At 47.2% G+C, this 20455-nt stretch overlaps 1 protein-coding gene across 1 annotated transcript in view; it reads right to left on the bottom strand.

Annotated features, from left to right (window-relative positions):
- Nucleotides 1-5652: 5652 nt before the first annotated feature.
- Nucleotides 5653-20455, bottom strand: part of LOC124722576 (uncharacterized protein DKFZp434B061-like) — a 53969-nt gene continuing 39166 nt past the window's right edge. Inside the window, exon 2 of the mRNA XM_047247715.1 lies at nucleotides 5653-8634. Within this exon, the coding sequence (XP_047103671.1) occupies nucleotides 5653-8634 (2982 nt within the window). The remainder of the gene's footprint in view (nucleotides 8635-20455) is intronic.

Raw genomic sequence — 20455 nt, 5'->3', positions numbered from 1 at the left:
ATTGTGTTGAAGAAATTTCACTAAAAGAATGTTAAAATGTGTTATGCAGCCATGGCGAGCAAAATATATCACGTAACCACTGCAAATAGCTGTGCTATTAAAAACGATTTCCTAGGTGTTTTGACTCATTGGTTTATCCTGATAATTACTCTGATAATAACATATTAGCATCCCACGCATCAGTAAGAGGGAAGTGCATTTAATGAAATAGACAGATTCTTATGGAATTCATAGCCCTGAAAGCAAAAACGTACACTCTCCATATTGAGCTGCAATGCGTTATGCATAAAGTGAAAGGTTTGAAACGCTCATCAGCACAAGAAATTTGCCCAGTTGATTGCTGGGTACGTTTGTTAAACGATATCGAAACACTGTGTGTGCGATGTATCATTGGTAGTAAGATGTTCACAGGTGACCTCCCAATATTGGGGAACAGTTGCTTCAGTTTGGGGGCAAGCTGATAATTTGCAGGCAAGCTCATTCTGTTTGGGGACAAGTAGACACAATTACAGGCAAACTCATTCAGTATGGTGGTAGAATGATGGAGCATGGAAGCAAGTTTATACAGTCTGAAAGCAATTTGTTACAGTTTTTCTCTAACATGATGGAGAGAAATTTTGGTGACGTATCCCATTTTTTTAAATGGTGACTTCGTCGTTTTTTTAAACTATGACCCATTCTGTTTGTTTTAAGGGGTGTCCCAGGCTGGTTTTTTTAATGGCAACTTGTCCGTTTTTTTAAATGACTAATTCTGTTTCTTCATTAACGGTCTCCAATTCCGTTTCTTTAACTAGTGACCCATCCCATTTCCTTAAGAGGCAGTGTGTTCTGTATCTTTAAATTGTGCTCTTTCCGTTTTTCTAAAATGCTGACCTGTTCTGTTACATTATATCGCGACACGTTCCATTTCTTTAAACGGTTTTTTATTTACCGAAGGAAAATCACCGAACAGCCATACAGCTCGGTGATTTTTTTCTTTTGGTAAATACCTGAATGACCACTGTTCTGTATCCATGATGGATCAACAAAGATCTTTAAACGGTGTCCACTTCCTTTTTTTAAACACTGACCAATTCCATTATCTTTAAGCTTGTAGCATTCTGATTCTTCAAACAGGGACGCATTTCATTTCTTTAAATGACTCATTTAGGTTAGTTTCCAGTAGCTTCTATTTCAGAATATATTTAACTTGTAACTGGTTTCTGGTAATAGTTCTGCTTGATTTGGTTCGTTTACTGATTGGTGTTGTGTAGTAGAGAAACACTGTAACAGATAGACTAATAAATGCAGTACTGACAAGATTTTCTCGACTGCAGTACTTCTAAATTTCAGTCGAGTATTTGTTCTAGGTACATGATCATGTTATGTTGTAACTTAGATCATTTTCTTACCTTTGGAAAACGTTAATTTGGCATAGAAATTTTTGTAATTAAAAAAAGACTGCAGCAGATAAAATGTGAATGCTGTCATTTAAAAACCGAGTAAAAAATATAATAAAGTTCTGTTTTAGGCCAGGCTAGATGAAGCCTGAAAAGTATAGCAAGGTACAATAGTCTCCGCTACATAAACTTCTACGAAGAGGGTTGAAAATTACATTACATACTGTGTGAGCTTTTTAATTAATTTTTACCATTGTAAATGGTTCAAATTATCGAATTCAATCACGAGGTACTACACGTACAAACATAGGCAAACTCTATACTTCCTTAAACGTCCTTTAAGACAGAAAATAATATGATTCAAATTATAAATTCTTTTATTTGCTACCATTCATTGTATTTTCTAATCTTGTTTTCTTTAATCACGTAAGATAACATCTCGCATCACAAAACTGGATATCTTGTACGAGAATTGAAGGAGACATCATCTGCATCTACCGCTACATAATTACTTTGCAGTTCACAGCTAAGTGCCTAGCATGGTTTCAGTGCGGAAAAAAGTATGACACTGGAATCCTTTTGCTCTTATATTTAGTAGGAAATACTACTTTTTAACCTGCGACAAAGGTACAATCAGAAGATTCCTGTTCTTTGATATTTCTTACACATTAGATATTAATTAGGTAGGGATTTGAGAATTTAAACTTTATCTATAGATATGAGTTTTATTCAAAATAAAGAGAGGCGTGACCCAATTATTCTCAATTTAATGAGTAAAACTTCAAGTTCTCTTGTAAGTTGGAAGCCAACACTTTTCAATTATAGCAGCGTTTCCTCTTCCAAGGAACTTCGTCTGATGCCAACAACGAACTCTGAAATTGGTGCTTGTAAACCTCTCTAGAGAAGAGAATGCTGTTGAGTCAAATGCTTCGTGTACAACCTTCCATTCGGAATCAATTATGGGACATGGCTTTTTCGTGTATGTAGACCAATAATTACATTTCAATGATGGTATATTTGATCGTTCACTAGTGAAATACACGTGTAAGGTAGCACGTTTTACAATGTAATAATATCTTCAATTGAAGTATTCTGTAAAGAGCTTTTAGTTGATTGTCGATATTACTGTTATAGGAGAATCTTTTTCCCTATATTAGTGGCTGATATACGTTGCCTGACATTCTAGTCCCCATTCTGAAAACGCACAAACTCAATGTTATATCAATGAAACTCATTTGTTTTTATAGTAACGAATTAACGATTTCTATATAACTGTCTCCATCTCATTATCATACCATTGCTCTTGCGCACCAGTCTCAAAACGAGACTCAGTGGGACGTAGTACAAAATGTTTGACGTGAAAACTACATCTACATCGACATAAATGTTCCTCAAGCCTCCACGTGGTGCATGGCCGAGGGTACTTTGAATCAATTCTGATCATCCCTTCCCTGTTCAACTCACAAATGGACCGAGGGGAATACGAGCGTCTATGTACTTTCATACGAGTCTTGGTTTCCCCTATCTTTGTCTTCAGGGTCCTTACTCGGATGGACGTAGGCATCAATGGAATCGTTCTGCTGTCTGTGCCTAATGCAGTTTCCCTAAAATTTCTCCAATACTTTTTCTCGAAAACAACGCCTTTTTCGCTCCAGAGATTCTCATTGGAGAAAACAGAAGTTCCGTAATATTCGCTTGTTGATCGTACCTACTAGTAACAGATACACCAGTACTCCTCTAGATTGCTGCAATGTGGTCATTTAATCCGACTGTTGGAGTCCCAAAATCTAGAGTTCTACTCAAGACTGCTTCACATAAGCAATTTGTACACGACGTTTTCTATGGATGAGCTGCATGTTCCCAGAATTCTTACAATAAACCGGTCCACCAATGGCCTTCCCCACAATCGACCTTACGTGCTTTTTCCGTTTCATTTCGCTTTGTAGCGTTACGCTTAGACATTTCGGCGACATGACTGTCTCGAGCAGCACGCGACTGGTACTGTATTCGAAGGTTACGGGACTTATTTTCATATTCATCAGAATCAACCTACATTTTCTGCAATTACGTCCACATCTACATACATACTCCGCAAGCTACCGTATGGTGCGTGGTGGAGGGTACCATATACCACCACCAGTCATTTCCTTTACTTTTCCACTCTCAAACAAAGCGGGGAAAAAAACGACTATATTCCTCCGTATGAGTCATAATCTCTCTACTCTTATCTTCGTGGTGCTTAAGCAAGATCTACGTTGTCTGTAGAATCGTTCTCTATTCAGTCTCCTGTGATTCCCATTTGAGTTACCGTAGCATTTCAGTAATACTTGAGCATTGTTCTAACCTACCGGTGACAAATATAGTAGCCCGCCTCTGAACTGCTTCGATGTCTTTCTTTAATATTACCTGATGCGGATCCAAAACACTCGAACAGTACTTAATAATGGGTCACAGGAGTATTGCATCTGCGGTCTCCTTCAGTTTCCTCAAATTCTCCCAATAAACCGAAATCGACCATTCGCCTTCCTTCCTACTGTCTTTACATGCTCATTCCATTTCATATTGCCTTGCAGCGTTACGCTAAGATTTTCAATCGATGTGACTGTCAAGGAGCACAATACTAATGCTGCGTTCCTATTCACACTTGCCTTGGGCGCTCATAACGATACCCTTGTCTCTGATGAATACTCGCCGTCGAGATCAACACACTGGGTTCTATTACTTGAGAAGTCTACGAGCCACTCACATATCAGGCAACCTACTCCGTATACTTGCACCTTCGTCAACAGTTGGCGGAGTGGAATATTGTCAAATGCTTTTCCGAAATCCACGATCATGGAAACCGCCTCTTGTCCTTCATCCATAGTTCGTAGAATAACGTGTGAGAAAAGGGCAAGCTGAGTTTCACACGAGTGATGCTTTGTAAAATGCGTACTGATTCGTGGGCAGAAATTTCTTCCCTCTCAAGGAAACTTCTTATATTCGGAAAGCGAATATGTTCAAGGATTCTGCAGCTAACCGATGTTACGGAGACTTGTCTGTCAATTTACGGGTACGTTCTTTTACCCACCTTATACACGGGAACCACCTGCGCTTTTCTCCGGTCGCTTTGGCCTTTTCTCCGGTCGCTTTGGCCTTTTCTCCGGTCGCTTTGGCCTTTTCTCCGGTCGCTTTGGCCTTTTCTCCGGTCGCTTTGGCCTTTTCTCCGGTCGCTTTGGCCTTTTCTCCGGTCGCTTTGGCCTTTTCTCCGGTCGCTTTGGCCTTTTCTCCGGTCGCTTTGGCCTTTTCTCCGGTCGCTTGTTTCGCAATACACGCAAGCGGCCAATGTTGTAGAGTACTCTTTGTAAAAGAGCATTGGGATTTCATCAATACCTGCTAACTTATTTGCTTTCAACTGTTTCAGTTGTTGCTCTTCGCCAGGGACGCTTACTTCTGTGCGCTCCATACTGGAGTATGTGCGACAGTTGCCGGCTTACGTGACCGAGCGATTCTAGGCGCTGCAGTCCGGAACCGCGCGACTGCTACGGTCGCAGGTTCGAATCCTGCCTCGGGCATGGATATGTGTGAAGTCCTTAGGTTAGTTAGGTTTAAGTAATTCTAAGTTCTAGGTAACTGATAAGCTCAGATGTTACGTCCCATAGTGCTCAGAGCCATTCCTTTGTGCTTTAGTCAGACTACGGTATATTTTTATGATTCCCCTGTGTGAATGATTTATGTGAAATTTAAAACTTTGGCTTTACGTTTGTTATCTTGTATTACCATACCAGACTGGTCAACGAGTGACTGGATAGCAGCGTTAGAACCACTTAGACAGTTTACGTAGCTCCAGAATGTTTTCGGGTTCTCGGCAAGATCTTTTGTTAAAGCATGATGGTGATAGTGTAAGTTGGCTGTTTAGGTTTTTATGTTAGTAACGCCACGTAGCGCTCTGTATGAAAGTCACTGACTGTGCTGTGTGCAGTCTGTGGCTGGTTTGCATTGTTGTAATATTTGATATTGTAGTGTTGGGCAGTTGAATGTGAACAGCGTGTAACGTTGCGCAGTTGAAGGTGAGCCGCCAGCAGTTGTGGACGTGGAGAGAAAGATGGCAGAGTTTTGAGAGCGGACAATCTGGACATGCGTCTGTCAGAACAAAGAAGTTTTTAAGACTGGATGTCATGAACTGATATATAAAATGACTTTTGAACACTATTAAGGTAAATACATTGTTTGTTCTCCATCAAAATCTTTCATTTGCTAACTATGCGTATCAGTATTTAGTGCCTATCAGTATTTAGTGCCTATCAGTATTTGGCGGCTGCCGGCGTTTGGCGGCTGCCGGCGTTTGGCGGCTGCCGGCGTTTGGCGGCTGCCGGCGTTTGGCGGCTGCCGGCGTTTGGCGGCTGCCGGCGTTTGGCGGCTGCCGGCGTTTGGCGGCTGCCGGCGTTTGGCGGCTGCCGGCGTTTGGCGGCTGCCGGCGTTTGGCGGCTGCCGGCGTTTGGCGGCTGCCGGCGTTTGGCGGCTGCCGGCGTTTGGCGGCTGCCGGCGTTTGGCGGCTGCCGGCGTTTGGCGGCTGCCGGCGTTTGGCGGCTGCCGGCGTTTGGCGGCTGCCGGCGTTTGGCGGCTGCCGGCGTTTGGCGGCTGCCGGCGTTTGGCGGCTGCCGGCGTTTGGCGGCTGCCGGCGTTTGGCGGCTGCCGGCGTTTGGCGGCTGCCGGCGTTTGGCGGCTGCCGGCGTTTGGCGGCTGCCGGCGTTTGGCGGCTGCCGGCGTTTGGCGGCTGCCGGCGTTTGGCGGCTGCCGGCGTTTGGCGGCTGCCGGCGTTTGGCGGCTGCCGGCGTTTGGCGGCTGCCGGCGTTTGGCGGCTGCCGGCGTTTGGCGGCTGCCGGCGTTTGGCGGCTGCCGGCGTTTGGCGGCTGCCGGCGTTTGGCGGCTGCCGGCGTTTGGCGGCTGCCGGCGTTTGGCGGCTGCCGGCGTTTGGCGGCTGCCGGCGTTTGGCGGCTGCCGGCGTTTGGCGGCTGCCGGCGTTTGGCGGCTGCCGGCGTTTGGCGGCTGCCGGCGTTTGGCGGCTGCCGGCGTTTGGCGGCTGCCGGCGTTTGGCGGCTGCCGGCGTTTGGCGGCTGCCGGCGTTTGGCGGCTGCCGGCGTTTGGCGGCTGCCGGCGTTTGGCGGCTGCCGGCGTTTGGCGGCTGCCGGCGTTTGGCGGCTGCCGGCGTTTGGCGGCTGCCGGCGTTTGGCGGCTGCCGGCGTTTGGCGGCTGCCGGCGTTTGGCGGCTGCCGGCGTTTGGCGGCTGCCGGCGTTTGGCGGCTGCCGGCGTTTGGCGGCTGCCGGCGTTTGGCGGCTGCCGGCGTTTGGCGGCTGCCGGCGTTTGGCGGCTGCCGGCGTTTGGCGGCTGCCGGCGTTTGGCGGCTGCCGGCGTTTGGCGGCTGCCGGCGTTTGGCGGCTGCCGGCGTTTGGCGGCTGCCGGCGTTTGGCGGCTGCCGGCGTTTGGCGGCTGCCGGCGTTTGGCGGCTGCCGGCGTTTGGCGGCTGCCGGCGTTTGGCGGCTGCCGGCGTTTGGCGGCTGCCGGCGTTTGGCGGCTGCCGGCGTTTGGCGGCTGCCGGCGTTTGGCGGCTGCCGGCGTTTGGCGGCTGCCGGCGTTTGGCGGCTGCCGGCGTTTGGCGGCTGCCGGCGTTTGGCGGCTGCCGGCGTTTGGCGGCTGCCGGCGTTTGGCGGCTGCCGGCGTTTGGCGGCTGCCGGCGTTTGGCGGCTGCCGGCGTTTGGCGGCTGCCGGCGTTTGGCGGCTGCCGGCGTTTGGCGGCTGCCGGCGTTTGGCGGCTGCCGGCGTTTGGCGGCTGCCGGCGTTTGGCGGCTGCCGGCGTTTGGCGGCTGCCGGCGTTTGGCGGCTGCCGGCGTTTGGCGGCTGCCGGCGTTTGGCGGCTGCCGGCGTTTGGCGGCTGCCGGCGTTTGGCGGCTGCCGGCGTTTGGCGGCTGCCGGCGTTTGGCGGCTGCCGGCGTTTGGCGGCTGCCGGCGTTTGGCGGCTGCCGGCGTTTGGCGGCTGCCGGCGTTTGGCGGCTGCCGGCGTTTGGCGGCTGCCGGCGTTTGGCGGCTGCCGGCGTTTGGCGGCTGCCGGCGTTTGGCGGCTGCCGGCGTTTGGCGGCTGCCGGCGTTTGGCGGCTGCCGGCGTTTGGCGGCTGCCGGCGTTTGGCGGCTGCCGGCGTTTGGCGGCTGCCGGCGTTTGGCGGCTGCCGGCGTTTGGCGGCTGCCGGCGTTTGGCGGCTGCCGGCGTTTGGCGGCTGCCGGCGTTTGGCGGCTGCCGGCGTTTGGCGGCTGCCGGCGTTTGGCGGCTGCCGGCGTTTGGCGGCTGCCGGCGTTTGGCGGCTGCCGGCGTTTGGCGGCTGCCGGCGTTTGGCGGCTGCCGGCGTTTGGCGGCTGCCGGCGTTTGGCGGCTGCCGGCGTTTGGCGGCTGCCGGCGTTTGGCGGCTGCCGGCGTTTGGCGGCTGCCGGCGTTTGGCGGCTGCCGGCGTTTGGCGGCTGCCGGCGTTTGGCGGCTGCCGGCGTTTGGCGGCTGCCGGCGTTTGGCGGCTGCCGGCGTTTGGCGGCTGCCGGCGTTTGGCGGCTGCCGGCGTTTGGCGGCTGCCGGCGTTTGGCGGCTGCCGGCGTTTGGCGGCTGCCGGCGTTTGGCGGCTGCCGGCGTTTGGCGGCTGCCGGCGTTTGGCGGCTGCCGGCGTTTGGCGGCTGCCGGCGTTTGGCGGCTGCCGGCGTTTGGCGGCTGCCGGCGTTTGGCGGCTGCCGGCGTTTGGCGGCTGCCGGCGTTTGGCGGCTGCCGGCGTTTGGCGGCTGCCGGCGTTTGGCGGCTGCCGGCGTTTGGCGGCTGCCGGCGTTTGGCGGCTGCCGGCGTTTGGCGGCTGCCGGCGTTTGGCGGCTGCCGGCGTTTGGCGGCTGCCGGCGTTTGGCGGCTGCCGGCGTTTGGCGGCTGCCGGCGTTTGGCGGCTGCCGGCGTTTGGCGGCTGCCGGCGTTTGGCGGCTGCCGGCGTTTGGCGGCTGCCGGCGTTTGGCGGCTGCCGGCGTTTGGCGGCTGCCGGCGTTTGGCGGCTGCCGGCGTTTGGCGGCTGCCGGCGTTTGGCGGCTGCCGGCGTTTGGCGGCTGCCGGCGTTTGGCGGCTGCCGGCGTTTGGCGGCTGCCGGCGTTTGGCGGCTGCCGGCGTTTGGCGGCTGCCGGCGTTTGGCGGCTGCCGGCGTTTGGCGGCTGCCGGCGTTTGGCGGCTGCCGGCGTTTGGCGGCTGCCGGCGTTTGGCGGCTGCCGGCGTTTGGCGGCTGCCGGCGTTTATTTAGCTGGCAGTATTGGCACTCGCTGTATTGCAGTAGTTCGAGTAACGAAGATTTTTGTTAGGTAAGTGATTCGCGAAAGGTATAGGTTATTGTTAATCAGGGCCATTCTTTTGCAGGGAATATTGAAAGTCAGATTGCATTCGCTAAAAATATTGTGTGTCAGTTTAGTGTTGATCAGAATAAGTAAAGAGAGAAATGTCTGAGTACATTCAGTTTTACTCAGCTGTTTGAAAATCAAATTACATTGAGGTTTTCCTGCACTTTCATCTATAAATTTTTCTAAGGGGATGTTTCATATGGCTCTGCCAGGATACCCCACTGGAATCTTCTGATTTTTTCTTGTACTTCGTGTAATTAGTGTAGCTATTATTATCGCTAGTGTGTAATTGTAGAGAGAATTTTCTTTGTAGTTGTAGTTTTTCATTGTTGTACTGTAAAAGAGTTGTGGCATGCTTGTAGATTTGCATCAAGTATTTCGCAGCTGCGCTTCCAATTAACTAGATATTACTTTCAGTGCTATGTTAATGTTTCCTTATTTTACTCTTCAAATAGTGCCTTTCTGTGTTATCGTGTGAAATATTGACATTTATGGCGTGTGGAAAACGTAATACTAGGCTCCAAAGGCCGCGGTGGCCTAGCGGTCCTGGCGCTGCAGTCCGGAACCGCGGGACTGCTACGGTCGCAGGTTCGAATCCTGCCTCGGGCATGGGTGTGTGTGATGTCCTTAGGTTAGTTAGGTTTAAGTAGTTCTAAGTTCTAGGGGACTTATGACCTAAGATGTTGAGTCCCATAGTGCCAGGAGCCATTTGAGCCATTTAGGCTCCAAAGTAAACTGAGAAGTGATAGTGACGACGAGCGTAGCTTATCAGCACCACCGTGAGTTAACAGACATTCAAAGTAGTAATTTGGTAATTGCGCATAAGGAAATAGACCAGGCCACAAATGTGTAGACAGTGAAACAATTAGTGAACAGGTAAGCATTATCGATAGATCGGCCGGCAACAGCTCGCCTCAGGAATCCGAAATGACAGGACACAATCTTGCAAATACTGTAGATACGGATTTTGCGTCCTCATATTTTTCTCAAATAAGTCAAGACACATTTTCTGCTTTTCCAATTGCGAATATTGCCGATTCAAATGCACTGCCGAATAGCACTGAGGAACATGTTTCAGACACCAGTGCGTTGTTTTTACAAATAATGCAACAAATGGGACAAAAGCTTCAAAAGCTACACAGTGGAACAAAATCTTCAAAAGTTTGACACCACGCTTGAACAAATACGTGAAGGTTTAACTGCTGAGTTACTCAAAATAGAATCGAAATATCAAAAAGTCTGTAATAAAGCAAAAACACACATTTGTAAGCATTTCCAACCTATTTTTTTGCATCATAAAAATGCATTACAGAATCACGAAGCAGCCATACAAGAACTGCAAAATATTGTTCATGAGAATCGTGACACCTTGCAAGCTAAAAGTGACTAAGTTGCATCTACCGATTCGGTCACGCAACCTGCAAAAACTCAGGAAAACTTAAAGGACACAGTAGATACGATTTCAACACAAATGGGCACTCTGAAACTTGGTTCAGAAAACCACACTGAGGAAATCAGTTCACTATCGGAGAAAGTAGCCGTACTTTCGGATCAGTTCACTAACTTATCTACAAAAGCAGATGATGATCTGAATGACACATGAACGGTAGCCTTCATTGACACAGAAGAGTATGAACAAATTAAAAATTTTAAACAAAATCAGAATCAAATCAATACACAGTACAAAAGAGAAATCTGGGAAGCGCAAAATCAGGTGACACAGGTAATACAGGAAATACGTATATCAGATGACACGCGCTCTCCAATACGGGAAGAGGGACATACGAATACGGAACAGCCACAAAATACTCCTGGAAATTGAAATAAGAACACCGTGAATTCATTGTCCCAGGTAGGGGAAACTTTGACACATTCCTGGGGTCAGATACATCACATGATCACACTGACAGAACCACAGGCACATAGACACAGGCAACAGAGCATGCACAATGTCGGCACTAGTACAGTGTATATCCACCTTTCGCAGCAATGCAGGCTGCTATTCTCCCATCGAGACGATCGTAGAGATGCTGGATGTAGTCCTGTGGAACGGCTTGCCATGCCATTTCCACCTGGCGCCTCAGTTGGACCAGCGTTCGTGCTGGACGTGCAGACCGCGTGAGACGACGCTTCATCCAGTCCCAAACATGCTCAATGGGGGCCAGATCCGGAGATATTGCTGGCCAGGGTAGTTGACTTACACCTTCTAGAGCACGTTGGGTGGCACGGGATACATGCGGACGTGCATTGTCCTGTTGGAACAGCAAGTTCCCTTGCCGGTCTAGGAATGGTAGAACGATGGGTTCGATGACGGTTTGGATGTACCGTGCACTATTCAGTGTCCCCTCGACGATCACCAGTGGTGTACGGCCAGTGTAGGAGATCGCTCCCCACACCATGATGCCGGGTGTTGGCCCTGTGTGCCTCGGTCGTATGCAGTCCTGATTGTGGCGCTCACCTGCACGGCGCCAAACACGCATACGACCATCATTGGCACCAAGGCAGAAGCGACTCTCATCGCTGAAGACGACACGTCTCCATTCGTCCCTCCATTCACGCCTGTCGCGACACCACTGGAGGCGAGCTGCACGATGTTGGGGCGTGAGCGGAAGACGGCCTAACGGTTTGCGGGAGCAACAGTGTCCCTAATTTGCTGGGAAGTGGCCGTGCGGTCCCCTACGGCACTGCGTAGGATCCTACGGTCTTGGCGTGCATCCATGCGCCGCTGCGGTCCGGTCCCAGGTCGACGGGCACGTGCAACTTCCGCCGACCACTGGCGACAACATCGATGTACTGTGGAGACCTCACGCCCCACGTGTTGAGCAATTCGGCGGTACGTCCACCCGGCCTCCCGCATGCCCACTATACGCCCTCGCTCAAAGTCCGTCAACTGCACATACGGTTCACGTCCACGCTGTCGCGGCATGCTACCAGTGTTAAAGACTGCGATGGAGCTCCGTATGCCACGGCAAACTGGCTGACACTGACGGCTGCGGTGCACAAATGCTGCGCAGCTAGCGACATTCGACGGCCAACACCGCGGTTCCTGGTGTGTCCGCTGTGCCGTGCGTGTGATCATTGCTTGTACAGCCCTCTCGCAGTGTCCGGAGCAAGTATGGTGGGTCTGACACACTGGTGTCAATGTGTTCTTTTTTCCATTTCCAGGAGTGTAATAGCGCAGGGCACTTCTGAAATTACGAAAGAAATTGGCAGGGTACACCGAATTTTGAGATGGAACCGCCGAAACGACGTAACAATGACCGATATACGACTCGACGACATGATGATTTTGACTATAAGTTGTTCATTACCCCACGTAAATTAAAAACATTTAGGAGTTCTGGCAACGACATTCATCCACAAGCATGTGTTCATCAATTATCTCATTGTTTTCCTTTTCCTCCCAACTGTTCATTGGAGCACAAGTTAGTATTTATGTGTGGCTACTTAGAGAATGAAACAGCTGTAAGAATGCGATCGCTCATTGACGATTGTCGCAGTCATGTCTTCCTCTCAGCATATTGGCCTCAAGCTACTGAAGACCGCGTAAAACATAGCATCATAATGAAGAAACATTTCGAACAATCTGAATTTTCCAGTCTTGTCAAATATTTTGAACACATGTTGCACAAGAATCAGTATCTATCAAACCAATACAGCCGCTCAGAACTTATTCACATTTGCTTAATCAAAGTGCCTGTTCATTTACGACATATTGTTTTGGCAGGAAGTTGCAGAAACGACATCGGAGCTTTCCAGGGACTGTTACAAGAATTGGAAATTGACACTGACAATCGCGGGACGCGAAAACAGGAAAACAATCATTACAGGTCACGTCTGTCACAATTCCACAATGACAGAAATAACTGGACACAAGCCTATTCTTACAACGCAAATCGTGACCAAAACAGACACCACTCGTATGACAACCGTTGGCAGATTAGTAATAATTGCAGGGAAAGATCATCTCTCCACGGTAATGTTTATGACACACTCAAAGAAACAGACAATATGGGAACCAAAATAATTATCAGAGGAGACAGAATACCTTCAGACGCAACGGTCCACCACGCAGTTACGACTCACGGTGAAGTTCTCCACCACGTGACCAACAAGAAAGAAATTACAGAAACTACCGACATGACGACAGGCGATATAATCTTAACAACAGACCAGAATTTAATCAGGACTGGCGAGATTCAAACAGGGCAGGGCCCTCTCGACAAGGTGAATTTGTCGATCTCCAAATACCAGTAACGACGCGCGACAACAAAGGTAAACAGACAATGACTCGCACCGCAGGCAGCCACGTGCACCGGGTGGTTCAGAGAAAAATAACGTAGACGCAAACCTTGAGAAAAATTTGAGCATTCTTTACCGATGTGTACCACATGATAATTGCGTTGAAGCTGAAGCTCTGCGTACTAGGAAGAGTAAAGGTTTACACCACATATCACATCTAAAACCATTTATTGAGAGATAATCTGCTTTTTAACTTAGTCTGTTCAATAAAATATTTCACTTCACATTACTAGTATGCTTCGTCACACTTAGACACTGTTAACATGCAACAATGTTTTAAAGCTAACTATCCAGTCAAGAACCTAGGGAACTTAGTTCGGCAGTAATTACGAATGCATTTTTGTAGTAAACAGACGACTTGGTGTTATTGTGTACATTCTTCCTTGTTTTTTGCACGATTACGTAACGACTATAAGGCTTACATACTTAGAACACATACCGGTACTGCTAATAAGATTTAAATGCAACATTTTGGTTTACTTGAAAATACATTCTGGATTTAAATTACTTTCTGAGAGATGCCAGATGACAGTGATTACATGATTATATCACAAAGCTACTGAGTGACACAATTTTGTATTATTGCTTTTGCGCCGTATATGTTTCATATCTCCACAGTTTTTCTGAATTCTTCTGGAAAGTAAAACATGCTTTAGTAGTAACTTTTGTAGTATATCTACAATGTGACAGCCTTTTCCGTAGCACAATACTACGTTACAGTATAGAACTACCTTAATTACGGTAATGTACGTAATAACTACGATATCTAAATGCATAGCATTTCACTTTTGTTTATTACGAAGTAAGTACATTGGCTTCTGCAGAACTTTTCTTACGGACGACGATAATTACACTTGGCACATTTTTTACCCTTACGTAATGAAAGAGATTATCTTACAAGACGCACAGTTTAGCGCTACAGTACACATTTAGAGCTCTTAGCAGAAAGATGTTTATATTTTTGTTACGAATTACTACTGCATCTTTTTTAAGCACGAATACAGGAGAGACTAAGTCACAAAGTCTCCCCTCACGCTGCACCACTGATCTATTACCTTTAGTTACCAAAGTCACTGTGATTGCATCATGATTAATAATCCCTGTCTCTACACTAACGTCGCCGATTTGGTGTAGGGCTGTTTGCAGCTACAAGATCTAAAATATTCCCATTGCATGTGGGCTGTCGAATTAGTTGCTTAATACAGTTTTAGGAAAATGTGTTCAAAAGAAGTTCGCAAGACTGTCTGTCTAAATTGCTGCAATGATTCCATAGACATCCCAGTCTATACTCAGTAGGTTAAAGTAGCCTCCAACTGGTATAGCATGATATGAGTATTTACGTGATAAAAAAGTTATCTTTATTTCACTTAGACCTATTATATTCGACCAGATAACTACACTGTAAAATTCAAATTCGACATCACAGAGTAATTATGAACACGCTCCATCCTATGGCGTCTAATCTGTCTTTTCGATATACGTTCCATGTATCTTTAAATATCTGAGAGTCTGGTACTTCCGGCTACGGCCAGCTCTCGGTCCCAAAAATAATTTGGCGCGAGACGTTTCCTAGAAGGCAGAAAATGCTGGAACTTTGTTGGGAATACTTCGACAGTTTACTAATAAAGTTCGACAGTCGACGGATCTGTATTCGGAACGCGGTCTGATTTCACTGTTTGCAAGTCGCCTGGCAAGCTGTCATTCGTCATAGGAAACAATCAATTACAACTTACCATACACTGCACCGTCATCAGATAGCTTCTCTCTCCATCCGTCAGATCGTTTAGGTATGCAGGGTAATTCACTGATAATGGGGAAGGGTACATATATTGATACGAGGTGAGAGTCCGCAGTCCCGAAACGACAAATTCGGATGATATGAGCGGAAGTCGTTCGTCGCGCGGAGTGGCCGCGTGGTTTGAGGCGCCGTTACACGGACTGCGCGGCCCCTCCCGCTGGAGGTTCGCGTCCTCCCTCGGGCATGGGTGTGTGTATTGTTCTTAGCATAAGTTAGTTTAAGTAGTGCGTAAGTTTCGGTACCGATGACCTCAGCAGTTTGGTCCCTTAGGAATTCACACACATTTGAACATTTTTTGAAAATCGTTCTGAGGCCCCTGACAGAGGACCACAACTGGCAACACTAGCAACGTAGACGCACATAGTATACAAATTAGGCTCCTTTCAGAAAATGCTGATGCAATAGCTCCATATTTAACAATCAAATACAGCCGCTCGCTTCACGAAAGACCTGTACCCAAGACTGGAAAGTCGCAAAGGTCACACCAATATTCAAGTAATCCCCTAAATTACGGGCCCACATCATTAACGTCGATGTGCAGCAGGAGTTTGGAACATATATTGTGTTCGAACATAATGAATTCCCTCAAAGAGAACGATCTACTGACACAGTCAACACGGACTTAGAAAACGTCGTTCTTGTGAAAAACTACGAGCCCTTTACACACCCGAAGTGTTGTTTGCTGTTGACAAGGAATTTCAAATTAATGCCTTGCTTCTAGATTGGCAGAACGCTTTTGACGCTGTACCACACAAACGGCTTGTAGTGAATTTGCCTGCTTATGGAATATCATCTCAGTTATGTGACTGAATTCGTGATTTCCTGTCAGAGAGGTCGCAGGTCGCAGTTCGTAGAAGCTGACGGTAAGTCATCGAGCAAAACAGAAGTGATTTCTGGCGCTCCCAAAGGTAGTATTATAGGCCTCCTCCTGTTCGTTATCTATATGAACCCCTTAGGACACAATGCGAGTAGCCGTATTATGTTTTTACAAATGATGCTGTTATTTATCGTCTAGTAAAGTCATCAGTAGGTCAAAACAACTTGCAAAAAGATTTAAGAGACATCTGTGAGAAAATAATTGACTGTGAGAAAAATGAAAAGGGTGAAGTCCTCCTCATGAATGCTAAAAGGAATCTGTTAAACTTTGGTTACACGATAAATCAGTCATACCCAAAGGCTCTAATTTCAACTAAATACCCAGGGATTAGTTACCAACAACGTAAGTTGGAAAGAACACACAAAAAATGTGGAGAAGGCAAACCAAAGTCTGCTTTTTATTGACAGAATATTCGAAAAATATAAGTTCTACTAAAGAGACAACGTGCACCGTGCTTGTCCGTCTTCTTTTGGAGTACTGCTGCGCGGTATCGAATCCTTAACAAGTAGGATTAACAGAGTTCTTCAAGAAAGTTATAAGAAGAGCAGCACGTTTTGTATAATCGAGAAATAGGAGAGTGTGTCACTGACATGATACAGGTTTTGGTGTGGACATAATTAAAACAAAGGCGTATTTCGTTGCAGCTGAATCTTCACACGAAATTTCAATCACCAACTCTCTCCTCTGAATGTGAGAATATTGTCTTGACGCCAATCTACATACGGAGATACGATCATCATAAGGGGAATCAGAGCTCACACGGAAAGGTATTGGTGTTCGTTTTTACTGCGCTGTTCGAGACTGGAATAATAGAGAATCATTGTGAAGTGCCAGGCACTTAAGTGTGATCCGCTCAGTACACGTGTAGATACAGAAGTAGATGTAGATTACATGTTCCGTAACTGCTGTTGCTACGATTGCTGACTAGGCAACTTTCACAGGTAGCAGACAGTATCGACTAAAGCAATAAATAAATGCATACGTAAAGAGCTATGAGCACTTGTTCATCTTCGATACAGTGGAACACACCTCTTCTACTGCAAGTTCTTTCGTTTCCAGGTTTTTGGAGAAGGTAGCATGAACCAAATGAAGAAAGAAAATGTACAGGAATTATGGAATCCAAAAAACGTATACCTTAAGAACCGTGAGCAACTGTTCATCTTTGCTATTGTCAAACATATGGTTTCTACTAAACATCTGTTCATAGCTCTTAAGGTATATATTTTAGAGCCCATGAACCGATATTTACCAGATACTTTTTTTCTTCTTTCGGTCCATACTATCATATCTGAAGTAGTCTACCCTACAATCTGAGCAACAACAGTACCGGTACCTGTATTTCAGTCTCAGAGATATCAGAATGATTTCGCTTACAACTTTCGACTGGATCGTTTCCGGACCAGCGACCCTTCCCTGATGCTGATACATTTCCCCTTTTCTATCTTCCCTGAAACTTGGCAAAATTATCACGGAATCGGTGTGTATAGAGAAGCAGACTGGTCCAATCACACATCCATGGGACACTGATAAAGACGACTTTCACTGTAATGAACGCTTGCGGCCGGGAACTTACGTACTGGGTCTCTTGTATATAATCATTATCGTTCCAGCTCTCGGGCGCATCGGTCTTAAAATGAGTCTCAAGACACTCAGGCAGATATTTAAATCAATATTCCATTTCAGTCGACAGAACGATGAACAATTAAAATAAAGTTTCGAATTTCTCCATTATGTAGCGTTCATCAAATTAAAAGCTCACACAGATGAACAACTTCGAATACAGTTATATTCTACATATTTTATTTTCTGATAAACAACGCAAAATGTAAGGAATCGCCTTAAAACTCGTCCACCACTGCCACGTTGCATTCTGATTGCACTCATATAAATCCTAATACCCGACAACTGGACTGGAAGAAATAGTGTCAGGAACCGCATTTAGCGAACAGCTTCACGAATTCAGTGAAATTCCCGACATTCGTTAAACATTTAGGATTATTAGGCCTATTGGTCGCCCACAGGCGTCGTCATTGTTTCAGCACCCTATTCACATTTCAAAAAAAGGAGAAATGACGTAGTCCTCGCGACACCCTGTTGGGTAAACTTAGAGAATCTTTCTTCGAAGAAGACTGTGCTACCATTATTCTTCCATCAAGGTACATTTTGCATAAGGATAGTGAGAATACGTTATGAGAGATTAGAGAGCATAGAGAGGCATTTAGAGTGTCTTCCTTTTCACACGTCATCCACGAATAGAAGAGGACAAAAGGTAAGTATACGCTCTAAGGAAAAACAGACGTTCCATTGAGGAATTATCCGAATGCGACTTAAATCGGTAGATGTGATTTACATTTATTAACAAATAAGTTATTGTAATTTGAATATATTAGATGATTTATTCAAGAGAAAGTATTTGTAAAATTGAGCAAGGCAGTAATGCGTTGATCCACCTGTGACCCTGATGTAAGCAGTTATTCGGCTTGGCATTGATTGATAGAGTTGTTGGTTGTCCTACAACTACATGTACATCCATACTCCGCAAGCCATCTGACGGTGTGTGGCGGACGGTACCTTGAGTACCTCTATCGGTTTTCCCTTACATTCCAGTCTCGTATTGTTCGTGGAAAGGAGGATTGTCGGTATGCTTCTGTGTGGGCTCTCATCTCTCTGATTTTATCGTCATGGTCTCTTCGCGAGATATACGTAGGAGGGAGAATATACTGCTTCACTCTTCGGTGAAGGTATGTCTCGAAACTTTAACAAAAGCCCGTACCGAGCTACTGAGCGTCTGTCCTGCAGACTCTTCCACTGGAGTTTATCTATCATCTCCGCAACGCTTTCGCGATTACTAAATGATCCTGTAACGAAGCGCGCTGCTCTCCGTTGGACCTTCTCTATCAACCCTATCTGGTACGGATCCCACACTGCTGAGCAGTATTCAAGCAGTGGGCGAACAAGCGTACTGTAACCTACATCCTTTGTTTTCGGATTGCATTTCCTTAGGATTCTCCCAATGAATCTGTCTGGCATCTGCTTTACCGACGATCAACTTTATATGATCATTCCATTTTAAAACACTCCTAATGAGTACTCCCAGATAATTGATGTAATTAATTGCTTCCAGTTGCTGACCTGCTATTTTGTAGCTAAGTGATAAGGAAACTATCTTTCTATGTATTCGCAGCACACTACACTTGTCTACATTGAGGTTCAACTGCCATTCCCTGCACCATGCGTCAGTTCGCTGCAGATCCTCCTGCATTTCAGTACAGTTTTCCATTGTTACAACCTCTCGATACACCACAGCATCATCTGCAAAAAGCCTCAGTGAACTTCCGATGTCATCCAGAAGGTCATTTATGTATATTGTGAATATCAACGGTCCTACGACACTCCCCTGCGGCACACCTGAAATCACTCTTACTTCGAAAGACTTCTCTCCATTGAGAATGACATGCTGCGTTCTGTTATCTAGGAACTCTTCAGTCCAATCACACAATTGGTCTGATAGTCCATATGCTCTTACTTTGTTCATTAAACGACTGTGGGGAACTGAATGGAACGCCTTGCGTAAGTCAAGAAACACGGCATCTACCTGTGAACCCGTGTCTATGGCCCTCTGAGTCTCGTGGACTAATAGCGCGAGCTGGGTTTCACACGACCGTCTTTTTCGAAACCCATGCTGATTCCTACAGAGTGACTTCTAGTCTCCAGAAGAGTCATTATACTCGAACATAATACGTGTTACAAAATTCGACAACTGATCGACGTTAGGGATATAGGTCTATGGTTCTGCACATCTGTTCGACGTCCATTCTTGAAAACTGGGATGACCTGTGGCCTTTTCCAATCCTTTGGAACGCTACGCTCTTCTAGAGACCTACGGTACACCGCTGCAAGAAGGGGGGGCAAGTTCCTTCGCGTACTCTGTAAAATCGAACTGGTATCCCATCAGGTCCAGCGGCCTTTCGTCTTTTGAGCGATTTTGTTTCTCTATCCCTCTGTCGTCTATTTCCATATGTACCAATTTGTCATCTGTGGGACAATCTAGAGAAGGAACTAAAGTGCGGTCTTCCTCTGTGAAACAGCTTTGGAAAAAGACATTTAGTATTTCGGCCTTCAGTCTGTCATCCCCCCCCCCCTCCCCCCCCCCCCTCCCCCCATGAACCATGGACCTTGCCGTTGGTGGGGAGGCTTGCGTGCCTCAGCGATACAGATGGCCGTACCGTAGGTACAACCACAACAGAGGGGTATCTGTTGAGAGGCCAGACTGACGTGTGGTTCCTGAAGAGGGGCAGCAGCCTTTTCAGTAGTTGCAGGGGCAGGTCTGGATGATTGACTGATCCGGCCTTGTAACAATAACCAAAACGGCCTTGCTGTGCTGGTACTGCGAAAGGCTGAAAGCAAGGGGAAACTACAGCCGTAATTTTCCCGACGGCATGCAGCTTTATTGTATGGTTAAGTGATGATGGCGTCCTCTTGGGTAAAATATTCCGGAGGTAAAATAGTCCCCCATTCGGATCTCTGGGCGGGGACTACTCAAGAAGACGTTGTTATCAGGAGAAAGAAAACTGCAATTCTACGGAACGGAGCGTTGAATATCAGATCCCTTAATCGAGCAGGTAGGTTAGAAAATTTAAAAAGGGAAATGGATAGGTTAAAGTTATAGTGGGAATTAGTGAAGTTCGGTGGCAGGAGGAACAGGACTTTTGGTC

The sequence above is a fragment of the Schistocerca piceifrons genome, chromosome X (assembly GCF_021461385.2).
Source record: "Schistocerca piceifrons isolate TAMUIC-IGC-003096 chromosome X, iqSchPice1.1, whole genome shotgun sequence".
In the NCBI taxonomy this organism is placed as follows: Eukaryota; Metazoa; Arthropoda; class Insecta; order Orthoptera; family Acrididae; genus Schistocerca; species Schistocerca piceifrons.
The sequence above is the reverse complement of the archived record's forward strand: the minus strand, read 5'-3'. Positions and strand labels throughout refer to the sequence as shown.